A 13,228-nucleotide genomic window follows, 5' to 3' on the forward strand; every position below is an offset into this window, starting at 1 on the left:
TTGACAGTTGACTGTAGATTCTGATTTTTAGATTGATTTTGAACTTGACCTTGTTTATTGACAAAATAAAACAAATGTATATTTTCCTGTGTTAAGCAGGGACGTATATAAGTCCTTGTGTTAAGTCAAGATATTATATGAAATTTATGCTCCCTTATTGACAACCAAAAAAGATTTAATTGATTTAACTTTAGGACAGATATATGTTAAATAAACAGCAGATCATATGTCAAATACTATCAGTACAGTATAAAAAGGAAACCTCCCTTTCCTGACCAGCATGGTGAGTCAGATTTAAATGTACTAACTGACAAGTTAACAGTTTGCAGAAAGACATGTCACTCCTCATAACTAATTCTATTGTTATTTACACAGGAAGGTGTAGGAGACACGGTTGATTCATATGCTTTTGACGGGAACAGAGTCAGAAAATGGAACAAAACAACACAGAGATATGGAGAGGTAACAGACTAATAGGTTTACTGTCTTTCCTAAATTGAAGATAAAATAGTGTTGCTAACTTTTAAATATATGATAGTTTTACTCTTAAACAAGTTTAACTCTAAAGGCAAACTAAAAACATAATATTCTTCCATAGTCTGTCAATGATTTTAGATATGTTATGGTCAACTTTCAATTTTGCCAATTTGCTCAGTTTGTTTTATCTTTATCATTTAAAACTATAGAATAGATTATTTTCTGGAACCACTGGACCAAATTTGACAAACATACTGTATCATTTAATCTTATATGCAGATTGAAGAATCATACTAGAATTCTTTTAATATGTCTTCAGAATTTTCAATTTTTTTCACATTTGAATTGGTGTAACAAATTGAATTATCATGAATGCAAATACATACATCTTTGAGATGTGAAATAATAATTTCAATTTGTACTTGTGTATTGCTTTAAAATGTATTCAATGAGCATCAAGTTAATCAGTACATGCAATTAATCAAAATGAAATCTGTGTCCTTTTAAATTTCTTACATTTATTTGTCACAGTATAGAAATACTAGGCTCAATGAGAACCAGTATACACATTGCTTTGACTCTCCTGTCTAAATGACATACATATTGTGTTACTGTACAATTTTATCTCCTGTCTAAATGGCATACAGTTTGTGTTACTGTACCATTTTATCTCCTGTCTAAATGACATACAGATTGTGTTACTGTACCATTTTATCTCCTGTCTAAATGACATACAGATTGTGTTACTGTACCATTTTATCTCCTGTCTAAATGACATACAGTTTGTGTTACTGTACCATTTTATCTCCTGTCTAAATGACATACAGATTGTGTTACTGTACAATTTTATCTCCTGTCTAAATGACATACATATTGTGTTACTGTACCATTTTATCTCCTGTCTAAATGACATACATATTGTGTTACTGTTTTTATCTCCTGTCTAAATGACATACAGATTGTGTTTCTGTACAATTTTATCTCCTGTCTAAATGACATACAGATTGTGTTACTGTACCATTTTATCTCCTGTCTAAATGACATACAGATTGTGTTACTGTACAATTTTATCTCCTGTCTAAATGACATACAGTTTGTGTTACTGTACCATTTTATCTCCTGTCTAAATGACATACAGATTGTGTTACTGTACAATTTTATCTCCTGTCTAAATGACATACAGATTGTGTTACTGTACAATTTTATCTCCTGTCTAAATGACATACAGTTTGTGTTACTGTACAATTTTATCTCCTGTCTAAATGACATACAGTTTGTGTTACTGTACAATTTATCTCCTGTCTAAATGACATACAGATTGTGTTACTGTACAATTTTATTTCCTGTCTAAATGACATACATATTGTGTTACTGTACAATTTTATCTCCTGTCTAAATATCATACAGATTGTGTTACTGTACAATTTTATCTCCTGTCTAAATGACATACATATTGTGTTACTGCACAATTTTATCTCCTATCTAAATGACATACAGTTTGTGTTACTGTACCATTTTATCTCCTGTCTAAATGACATACAGATTGTGTTACTGTACAATTTTATCTCCTGTCTAAATGACATACAGATTGTTTTACTGTACAATTTTATCTCCTGTCTAAATGACATTCAGTTTGTGTTACTGTACAATTTTATCTCCTGTCTAAATGACATTCAGTTTGTGTTACTGTACAATTTTATCTCCTGTCTAAATGACATACAGATTGTGTTACTGTACAATTTTATCTCCTGTCTAAATGACATACAGATTGTGTTACTGTACAATTTTATCTCCTGTCTAAATGACATACAGTTTGTGTTACTGTACAATTTTATCTCCTGTCTAAATGACATACAGATTGTGTTACTGTACGTGCTCTTTATATTTTGTCAGGCATGGACCACAGGTGATATTATAAGTTGTGCTATTGATTGTGATGAAGGAACAGTTACCTTTTATAGGCAAGTATAATACCTTGAATAGGCAAGTATAATACCTTGAATAGGCAAGTATAATACCTTGAATAGGCAAGTATTACACGCTTTAGAGATAACAGGACAGTGGTATAGGCTAGTTAACAATGTGTTAAAATATGAGTTTAATCCGGATGATTTACAGTTAACCAAGTTTTATTAAACATCTTTATAAATAAACCACTGCTTGTGTGCCCTTTACAATTGTCTAGAAATGCCATTTATAAAGATTTTAATATATTTTCTTTTCTTTCAGGAATGGTAAAAATATGGGAAAAGCTTTTACGAATATAAATCTTGGACCAGGATATGCATATTTCCCTGCGGTTAGTTTGGCAGCATCAGAAAATCTTAGAGCCAATTTTGGAGCAACACCTCTCAGATATCCTCTTGCTCAAAATCTGTGGCAGATCCAGAACTTTTCACAAGGGGGGCCAATGATTGACCTAAATCCGCTTATGAAAATGTAGAAAGTCTTATAACAACAACACTTTCTTGTGTTTTATGATAATGACCCTGCATTATATCCACTTCAGGACTCTACCATATTACTGATTTACCAGCCGTTGGTTTACTTTCGTTTATAATTAATAATTATAAGAATATACCACAAAAATTTATATCCACCAAAATTCATGAATAAATCTTCATATTTGTATGTTACTGATGGTGATCGAATGATCAAAATATAGTTCAGTTTTAAGTTTTGCAAGTTTGTAAAGGTTTATAAATAGTTTAATAGACTGTCTATATCAATGTTTGACCTTAACTTACCATACATACCCTATAGAAGGTTATAGACCCTTACAGGACCCACCTACTGATGAAATAGCCAAAGCTTGGTATCTGTTGGACTACCTGGAAAATCTCCTCCCTTATGTAAACTCAGGTGATCAGGTTAGTGTACAAAAACAGTCAGCAGTATTTATAATATGCTTATAGTGTCATTAGAGTGAGAAAAAAATATGATACAATTTGTTTCAGTATTCATATTTTGAAATTATATTTTAAAAATATTGTAGAAATTTTTCAGGAAAATAGTTTAATGCCTTGCCTAGTATGTTGAAGCAAAATGTTAACAGTGAAGACTAACATTTAACACAGAATTAATGTTGGCTAAGTATCTTTTGAAACATTTAAAACAGAATTAATGTTGGCTGAGTATCTTTTGAAACATTTAAAACAGAATTAATGTTGACTGAGTATCTTTTGAAACATTTAAAACAGAATTAATGTTGGCTGAGTATCTTTTGAAACATTTAAAACAGAATTAATGTTGGCTGAGTATCTTTTGAAACATTTAAAACAGAATTAATGTTGGCTGAGTATCTTTTGAAACATGTAACACAGAATTAATGTTGGCTGAGTATCTTTTGAAACATTTAAAACAGAATTAATGTTGGCTGAGTATCTTTTGAAACATGTAACACAGAATTAATGTTGGCTGAGTATCTTTTGAAATATTTAAAACAGAATTAATGTTGGCTGAGTATCTTTTGAAGAATGTTTTATATGCATCTGAATCTTTAGTATTAGTGGTGTTCCACATTGTAGAGTTTCTCCAATATAAACACAAATTACGCAACTAGCACATATAAATATTGTTTGTAAATTTTTGAAGGAAGAATAATTTATTAACCAAATATTATTTCAAATATTTTTTTATAGTTTCCAGATGACTCTTTGTTGAAAACAGATGATACATCCCTTGGACATCACCCTAGTAAATCTTGTACAACCCTATTAGTAGCAGCTCATTTGTTTGACCAGCTGGCCCCATTACTTGTAAGTATCTTATTTTGCTTCCCTGATCTGAATTGAACAACTTTAATGTTTTATTTAAAGGGGCACAAGCTGTCAAATTCATGGTCACCGATTTGACTCAAATTTTCATATTTGATTTGTAACAATGTAAAACAATTATCCAAACTATCAAAAGTATAAAATAAACAGTTAACAGGGTAGATAATATATAGGTTCATTTCGTGTGTATTTTAGTCCAGACGCCATCTAATTAACTATCGATTTGACCTCAGATGACCATATAAGCGATGTAAACATAAATAAAGATATGAAAAGATTAAACCAACACGTGCTATTGGATTTTTATAGGTCTGTTTGATTTTATTTTATAGATAAAAAATAGATGTTTATCATTGCTTTTAACAGTATAAGAATGAGTTTATGTGCATCGAATTAGTAATCAAATGATTTACCGTAGTTTCACTTTCATTGTTGACATTCTTTTTCTTTAAATAACCAGTACGTGTACAATGCATGCGTTGTCAACCTCTAGCTAGGGGTTAAATTGAAGTTCACATGAATACAAATTTAAAGAGGTCAACTCATTCACTTGCAAGTGAATTATTAATAATCAATGTTTCTTAGCGTAATTTGACTTAATTAAACCTTTTTGGCTGCACAAAGCGAATTGTTATTTCACTTTCATTATTGATTGAACAAAAAAAATCAAACTTTAGATTTTTTATATATCTCGTAGCTAGTGCCGCTTTAAGGTCAAGGAACAGTAAATGGGCTATGTCGCAGATTTTGCTAAAAATTTGCATACAACCTTGGCATGTTGAACTACAACTGAAAATCGAAAAAAAAATACATTTATCTCTTTTATTATCTGAAAAATTGCAAATTGATTTCTTTTAATATTGGTGAATATTTGTATAGAAAGCACATAAAACCGGCGAAAAACCTTCTAAAATTTGTCTTAAATTCGCCAAATCTCTAATTCCACTCCATAGATTTTTCTTAAAAAACTATATATTGTTGACACATAAATTTCTGTTTTAATGATATAAAATAATCATAGGGTCACCGACTTCGTTTTTTGTCTAATAATCAATTTGTTACCTTGTTGGTAGTGAAAAACGTCAAAAATCAACGTTTTACGGCCTGCAACCCGATAACGTTGCGATTATTTCGACGTTTTGTTCGATTTTTTCACAAAGAACGCAACTTTCAATGAAGTATACCGTAAAAACGAAGTCTGTGACCCTATCTTTATTTTGCATCATTATAACGAAAATTTATGTATCAACAACATATAGTTTTTTAAGAAAAATCTATGGAGTAGAATAAGAGATTTGGCGATTTTAAGACAAAATTTAGAAGGGTTTTCGACGATTTTATGAGCTTTCTATACAAATGTTCACCCATTTTGTAAGAATTCAATCAGTAATATTTCAAATGATAATTGAGATAAATGCATTATTTTTTCGATTTTCAGTTGTAGTTCATTGAGCCAGAGTTGTATGCCAAATTTTACTGAAATCTGTGACATAGCCCATTTACTGTAACTTGACCTTAAATGGTAAGAACTAAAAGAAAAGGGAATATTTTATATTCAACAATTTACATTCTAAGATAGAACCAAACAAAATATTATACCATAATGTTTTTCCTAGTTGTATTAATAAAGTGTCTTTCTTTCAGAAAAATGCCTATATAGTAGAACAGTGTCTGATTAAGTTTTTATTGAGAATCAACAGCTATGATAAAGAGGAACAGTCACTTATATGTAACATGTTTGATCTAATGTGGTCATTAATGCAGGTATGTACCGGTATATGTCTTGTTTTATAAAGATTCTCATATACAAAACAAAAAATAAAACTCTGACAAAACAAAACATATACTGGTGGTATACAACCTGAAGTCATTGATATATTTGGAATCAGTTCTTGTCTTTTGTCTTTCATGTGATATTTCCTTATTTGTAATAACAATACTTTATTTTAAAAGGGTTACACAGTTAGCTATATAACTAATCTTCCCTGAGGCCCTCGTAATTTGGAGAAGTTGATGATATATCTTTGATAGATTCTTTTTAGTTTATTCAAAACATCTTAAGCATACATCCCTGTACCCCTTGACATATTGTACATACACCTGTCTATTTTTGAGGTACTTAATGATGACCTCTATAATCTGAAGATTATTTGAGTCATCTAGTTAATTCTATAATTACTCTTTTTGTTCAAATTAAAATTTCTACTCTTTATTGATAAGCACCCTATTTGTTTTAGTTTTACATGATAGACGTTCAACAAGGATCCTGAAATTTTTTCACCCAATTTCGGTCATTTTTATACAACTTAAAAGTTGGTGCCCCTTTTCAAAAAGAAATTTGTCAAATTCTCATTACTGCATGAATATGCTCATACTCGTATCATCAACTAACTTGTTTCACTGTTGCATCATGTTTATTTTCATGATTTATCTTACCATTTTCCTAAAATCGATCAAGAGCAATTAAGGGAAAGCAACAGTTTTAAAATAAAATGATTTTAATGACTCAAAATGGTAATTAGGGCCCCACCGACGGCGGGTCGCCCTATAGTGATCAGTCTGTCCGTCCGTCCGTCTGTCCGTCCGTAACACTTTGTGTCCGCTCCATATCTAGAGAACCGTTATGATTTCATACTTAATACTTAACATGATTATTAACCAACACCAGAGGGTGTGTCATGTTGTATGTACAACTTCCTAGGTCAAAGGTCAAGGTCAAAAACTTTGGTTTCAGTTGACAACCCCGTGTCCTGTGGTGAAGATCGTGTCCGCTCCATATCTAGATAACCATTATGATTTCAAAGTTTATACTTGACATCCATTTTAACAACCACCAGAGGGCGTGTCATGATGTATGTACAACTTCCTAGGTCAAAGGTCAACGTCAAAAAAACTTTGGTTTCAGTTGACAACCCTGTGTCCTGTGGTGAAGATTGTGTCCGCTCTATATCTTGAGAACCGTTATGATTTCAAAGTATATACTTAACATCCATTTTAACCAACACCAGAGGGTGTGTCATGATGTATGTACCACTTCCTAGGTCAAAGGTCTGTCTGTCTGTTGGTCTGTCCATCGCTAACAAATTTGATCCACATTATATTTTGAGAGGACAGCTGTTATTATTTCATACTTTATACCTGACAAACATTTTCAACTTAACATATATATTAACCAACACAAGAGAATGTGTCATAATGTATGCATCCTAGGTCTAAGATCAGTCTGTCGGTCTATCCATCCGTTCGTTGTTCTTAACAAATTGTGTCCGCTCTACCTCTCGAGAACCATTAATATTTCATACTTTATACTTGGTGGGTCATAATATATTGAAGGCATAATTCTAAAAATATGTGACAAATATCAATTGGGCAGCACCTTTAAACATATTGTTCAAACATCAATCCATATATCCAGAAGTCACCTTAGAGTAGTAAACAATGAGTTCACATCATGCAGTCATATCACTTTTATACTATGAAAGTAAGATGAGAATATTTATCAGTTTTAACTTAAAATCTTAGATCAAAATCACACATGAGACTATGTAATAACTTCAAATAATGCTTCATATCAGATTATCCATACAACTTATTTACCCCACGTTATTGACAGCGGGGCCCACAGAGATGGCTCCCATCTCAATGATATCTAGTTTTCTCAGTCATCGCTTACGTTTCTTTGGATTCTCAAAATTCAAACTGGATGTAATGCGAAAATACTAAAGCAAATAATTCCGAACTCATTTCCGGGATTAGTTTTGTTTATCAAATTCACGGGAGAAAGTTTATCAAATTCAAGGGAAAACTTCGGCTTTTTAGGCTTTTTAATATTTTACCTTTAATAGTGTAAGAATATTAATGAAAATAGTTGTGCTTGCTTTATTTAGCTTGAAATCATTTGAAATTTACGATTTAGTGTCAAATCTGTGGAAGAGAATTTCAGGCATATGTATACATAGTAAACAAAGCATGTGTGTTAGTAGTGAAAAAAATCTTTTTTCTATGTAAATTAAATAAAGTTTTAATTTAATTTTAAATCATAATTGACAATTGTCTTAACAGTTGGTATAGAATTTTAATTTCTTTATGATATTAATTTCGGAGCATGTGAACCAGGTGTGAATTAAAAACACAGATAAAGAGATTAGCGATCATTAGCCAATAGCTCCATGAAGCATTAATATAGTTATTAGAAGGGCCCTCAGGACTATAATATTTAATGGAGTGGCAGTTTAATTAAATAAAATTGATAACAAAACAAAAATATGTTCAAAATGGCGATTTTGAAACTCGATTCCAATGAAACGACCGAAAGTGTTTCTGTTGAAAAATAAAATTTGACCTAAACCCCAATTAATGATTTAGGACTTTTGAGTTTCTGAATCGGTCATGTCTGGCATGTATGACTGTTTCCAGACCCTTGATGTTCAACATACTATTCAGTAGAAGAATCACTATTGTTTTAACATTTATATGATTGACTTTCAACATAATATCCAGTAGAAGAATTCACTTTTGTTTTAAAGGGATAATTCGCGGTTTTTCACTTTTCATCTTATTATGTTCATAATACCATAAAAAACATATTCACCAAGTTTTATTTTGATATGAAATCTAATAAAGAAGAAAATTGGGAATTATTAATTTTATTTCTTGAAACTTCCTGACTTATGTGACGTAGTTTAAGTCTTTGATGCATGCCGGGAGTGAAAATATCTCATTTTAATAAGTCTTGTTCGTTAACAATCTAAGTACGCGATTTAAAGCGCATCGACGACTTTTGGTGTAGCTATTAACCAACAAAAAATAAGTGATAGCCATGCAACTTTTAAAATTAGATCGTGTGGATATTTTAAATCGAATTTTAATAATAAAATTAATTCATACAATAGAACATTTTTATGATTTATTTTCTACAAATACTTTAAACAAACATATGAAATTGACATGATCAATAGTGTATTAAAAATACATGTTTGTATTCTGACGTTTTTGCTTCATTACAGCAAACATTTTCACTTGCTTGTACGGTGGAAATAAAATGTGTATTGTTTTGTGACACCTAAAGAATGTTGAATGCGTAGGTTAACTCAAGGTAATTAAAAGATTAGCATTATGTAATTCTAATCCTTTGATCCTCATTCAGTGAAATCTAGGCGTCACGGTTCACTGGCATTTCAGGTGTGAACAACATAATGGTAAACGGGAGTCCGACAAAATTTCAGACACATGAATGTAAAAAAAAATAATTAAAATTAATTAACGGGAATAATAAGATCGCACAATAACTGGAGAGCTGTTGTATATTTTTATATTTTGCATAAGATCACTTTTAATGAATTAGGACTTTTGATTACTTTAGTGATGATCAAACACTGAATTATTTTAATTGAAGAATTTATAAATAAAAATAGCATTCTAAACACGAGTTTATGAACTAAAAATTGTACTATTTCAAATACGAATGGTCAACAAGTGCGTACCTTTTTTTAAATCAATATTTCTGGTGTGTTCCAATCTGTAATTCACCATTGACAACGAGTATATATTACATTTTACCAAATTTACCCTTGGAAAAATTCGTATATAGATTTCTATTTCATCAGATCTGTTTGGTTTTTTTTTGTATTATTTATATTTTTATAACTAATTTTCTTTTAACCAGAAATGTTATTCGTAAACAAGCGTATATGTTTAGAAATTACTATATATTATATCACTTTCGGACACGCAAGATAGAGATGTATATTATACACCTAATAGTTCAAAATGGAAAGTTATAAGTTATCGGCCGTGTACACTTATCAATACACAAAGAAGTGAAACGATGCATGAATTTGCAAAATCGACAGGAAATCGCTTGAATACCTGGACGTGTCACCTTGCACCCCCTACAATACCTTTGGGACTAATACCTTTAGCCATGCGGGTGATCAGTGGAGCGAAGATCCTAATTTATTTGAATAAAGTTTATTACATAAAAGAATTATGAACTAATTAGATTGCCGAAAACAATTCAAGTTTCACGAAAGACTTATTTATGATTTGAAATTTTGACTTTTTCACTAATTCCTATATTATCAGTCTAAAAATAACAGATCATGGTTACTAAAAAAAAAGAAAATTTTCCGTATCAAGTTAACTAGTCGGATAAAACAACCGTACGATTGACGAGATATCGACACGCAATTACGACTACATCGGGTTACTGTAATTCTGGTCCTTAGACATATCGTGAATGCAAATCAGACAAGGTAACAAAATGGCCAACCTAAGAGAATTGATACTCTTAATTTAAAATCGATGGTGATCTCTTATCTAGCAGAATAAAACTTTAATATCTAAAAATTTGAGCAATTTTATACAGAATAAACATAATATCAATTTTTGATTTTTTTGCGAAGTTTCCCTTTAACTTTTAATCACATGTATTATTTTTACAGGATTTTGAAATAAAGGGCTGTATGGAAAGTCTTTCAGTTTCACTTCTTTCCCTGTATAGATTTTCTCCAGCTTTACCAGACTTTAAATACCATGTAAGTTTTTGGCATAACTTTAATCTATAAAAATAAAGCATATACATCTCGGTGTAATCATTTTGTATGATTATAAATCTTTTGTCAGTTTATGTGGCAGTTTAAATTCTTTGTTGAAGGTGAAGAGAAAACTATTAAAAACCTTAGATATAAAGATTAAAAGTGATGTTTAGTATACTGTTCAAAAATAACATTGAGATTGGGAAACAATCTTCAGAGGACAAGCATTATTTTATTTTTGTTTAACTGGGAAGGGAAAATTGTAAAGGCACTTACACCAAAGTATTAATTTATTAACAGTAGCCAAGGTACTTCATATACACAGTGGCAAAGATTATAGACTGTGTTGCACAAAGTTTAAATTGGCTTAAAGTACCAGTTTTGTGTAATTAGCTTCTAGGACAGTTTTCATCCAAGATCCTAGAAACTTCACAGAAAGTAATGCACATAATGAGGTTGTGCCCCAGCAATGTTTTAAAAGAGGTTAAAATAAAACAGTATTCGTTTTTTTCATTTTTTCCAGAAAGATTATTTGAACTTGCTGTTATCTATTCTTCATCATCAACAAACCAGAAGATATTTATTAAGTAATGTATTGTATCCTTTGTTATAACATAGTAAATACACCTTAGAAAAGAATGTGTATTCATCTGCATTATCATGATTATATTAAGTAATGTATTGTATCCTTTGTTATAACATAGTAAATACACCTTAGAAAACAATGTGTTTTCATCTGCATTATCATCATTATATTTTACTGGCTCTCTGGATATTGATACACTTTTCTAGAAATAACTAATGTTTTATTTCACTTACATCATTAAATTGGAAAAGCACATTACTACATGTACTTTTCTTTAAAAAAAATTGTTAGTAGAATTTTTTTTAGACTCTTATAAAGACATGAAATTCAATTATAGCTTCCTTAACACAAAAAAGATTTGATAAAATCAAATTTGCCATGTTTATGCATATTAAATCTCCAGACGATAAACAGCTGTCAGAGTTTGTACCAGTAATATGGTTTGATTTGGTAAGTATCAGGAGACCAGATAAATAGTTGTCAGATTTTGTACCAGTAATATGGTTTGATTTGGTAAGTATCAGGAGACCAGATAAATAGTAGTCAGATTTTGTACCAGTAATATGGTTTGATTTGGTAAGTATCAGGAGACCAGATAAATAGTTGTCAGAGTTTGTACCAGTAATATGGTTTGATTTGGTAAGTATCAGGAGACCAGATAAATAGTTGTCAGAGTTTGTACCAGTAATATGGTTTGATTTGGTAAGTATCAGGAGACCAGATAAATAGTTGTCAGATTTTGTACCAGTAATATGGTTTGATTTGGTAAGTATCAGGAGACCAGATAAATAGTTGTCAGATTTTGTACCAGTAATATGGTTTGATTTGGTAAGTATCAGGAGACCAGATAAATAGTTGTCAGAGTTTGAACTAGTTGTATGATTTGATTTGTTAATTTACCATTTCCTTTGTGGATTTTTTTTTGTTCATACCGGTACTTGAAAAATCGCATAGGATTTTTCAATAAAAAAAACCCATCAGGTTTAAAGTATTAATGGATTGCGAAAAAGAATATTTCATCAATGAATATCCAGTCAGATATTCTCATGAATATCCTTTTGATATTAGATACAAATTTTATTATACGACCGCAAAATTTGAAAATTTTTTCGTCGTATATTGCTATCACGTTGGCTTCGTCGTCTGCGTCGTCGTCGTCGTCCGAATACTTTTAGTTTTCGCACTCTAACTTTAGTAAAAGTGAATAGAAATTTTTGAAATTTTAATAACAAGGTTTATGACCACAAAATGAAGGATGGTATTGATTTTGGGAGTTTTGGTCCCAACATTTTAGGAATTAGGGGTAAAAAAGGGCCCAAATAAGCATTTTCTTGGTTTTCGCACTATAACTTTAGTTTAAGTTAATAGAAATCTATGAAATTTTGACACAAGGTTTATGACCACAAAAGAAAGGTTGGGATTGATTTTGGGAGTTTTGGTTTCATCAGTTTAGGAATTAGGGGCCAAAAAAGGGCCCAAATAAGCATTATTCTTGGTTTTCGCACTATAACTTTAGTTTAAGTTAATAGAAATCAATTAAATTTAAACACAATGTTTATGACCACAAAAGGAAGGTTGGTATTGATTTTGGGAGTTTAGGTCCCAACAGTTTAGGAGTTAGGGGCCAAAAAGGGACCCAAATAAGCATTTTTCTTGGTTTTCACACCATAAGGTTAGTATAAGTAAATAGAAATCTATGAAATTTAAACACAAGGTTTATGACCATAAAAGGAAGGTTGGTATTGATTTTGGGAGTTTTGGTCCCAACAGAATAATGGGCCCAAAGGGTCCAAAATTAAACTTTGTTTGATTTCATCAAAATTGAATAATTTGGGTTCTTTGATATGCCGAAT

General features: G+C 30.8%; 1 protein-coding gene across 3 annotated transcripts in view; it reads left to right on the forward strand.

Annotated features, from left to right (window-relative positions):
• The window catches only part of LOC134714878 (E3 ubiquitin-protein ligase RNF123-like), a 62,115-nt gene that overhangs the window by 20,274 nt on the left and 28,613 nt on the right, over window positions 1-13,228 (forward strand). For 2 of the 3 annotated variants that reach the window (XM_063576533.1, XM_063576552.1), the window contains exons 8-16: window positions 376-462; window positions 2,371-2,438; window positions 2,707-2,832; window positions 3,230-3,347; window positions 4,119-4,235; window positions 5,898-6,017; window positions 10,697-10,789; window positions 11,313-11,386; window positions 11,732-11,825. In XM_063576533.1, the coding sequence (XP_063432603.1) occupies window positions 376-462; window positions 2,371-2,438; window positions 2,707-2,832; window positions 3,230-3,347; window positions 4,119-4,235; window positions 5,898-6,017; window positions 10,697-10,789; window positions 11,313-11,386; window positions 11,732-11,825 (897 nt within the window). Of the gene's footprint in view, window positions 1-375; window positions 463-2,370; window positions 2,439-2,706; window positions 2,833-3,224; window positions 3,348-4,118; window positions 4,236-5,897; window positions 6,018-10,696; window positions 10,790-11,312; window positions 11,387-11,731; window positions 11,826-13,228 lie in introns of all 3 variants that reach the window. The other variant, XM_063576542.1, reaches the window with a different exon arrangement.

This window comes from Mytilus trossulus, chromosome 1, assembly GCF_036588685.1.
Source record: "Mytilus trossulus isolate FHL-02 chromosome 1, PNRI_Mtr1.1.1.hap1, whole genome shotgun sequence".
NCBI classification, from domain to species: Eukaryota; Metazoa; Mollusca; class Bivalvia; order Mytilida; family Mytilidae; genus Mytilus; species Mytilus trossulus.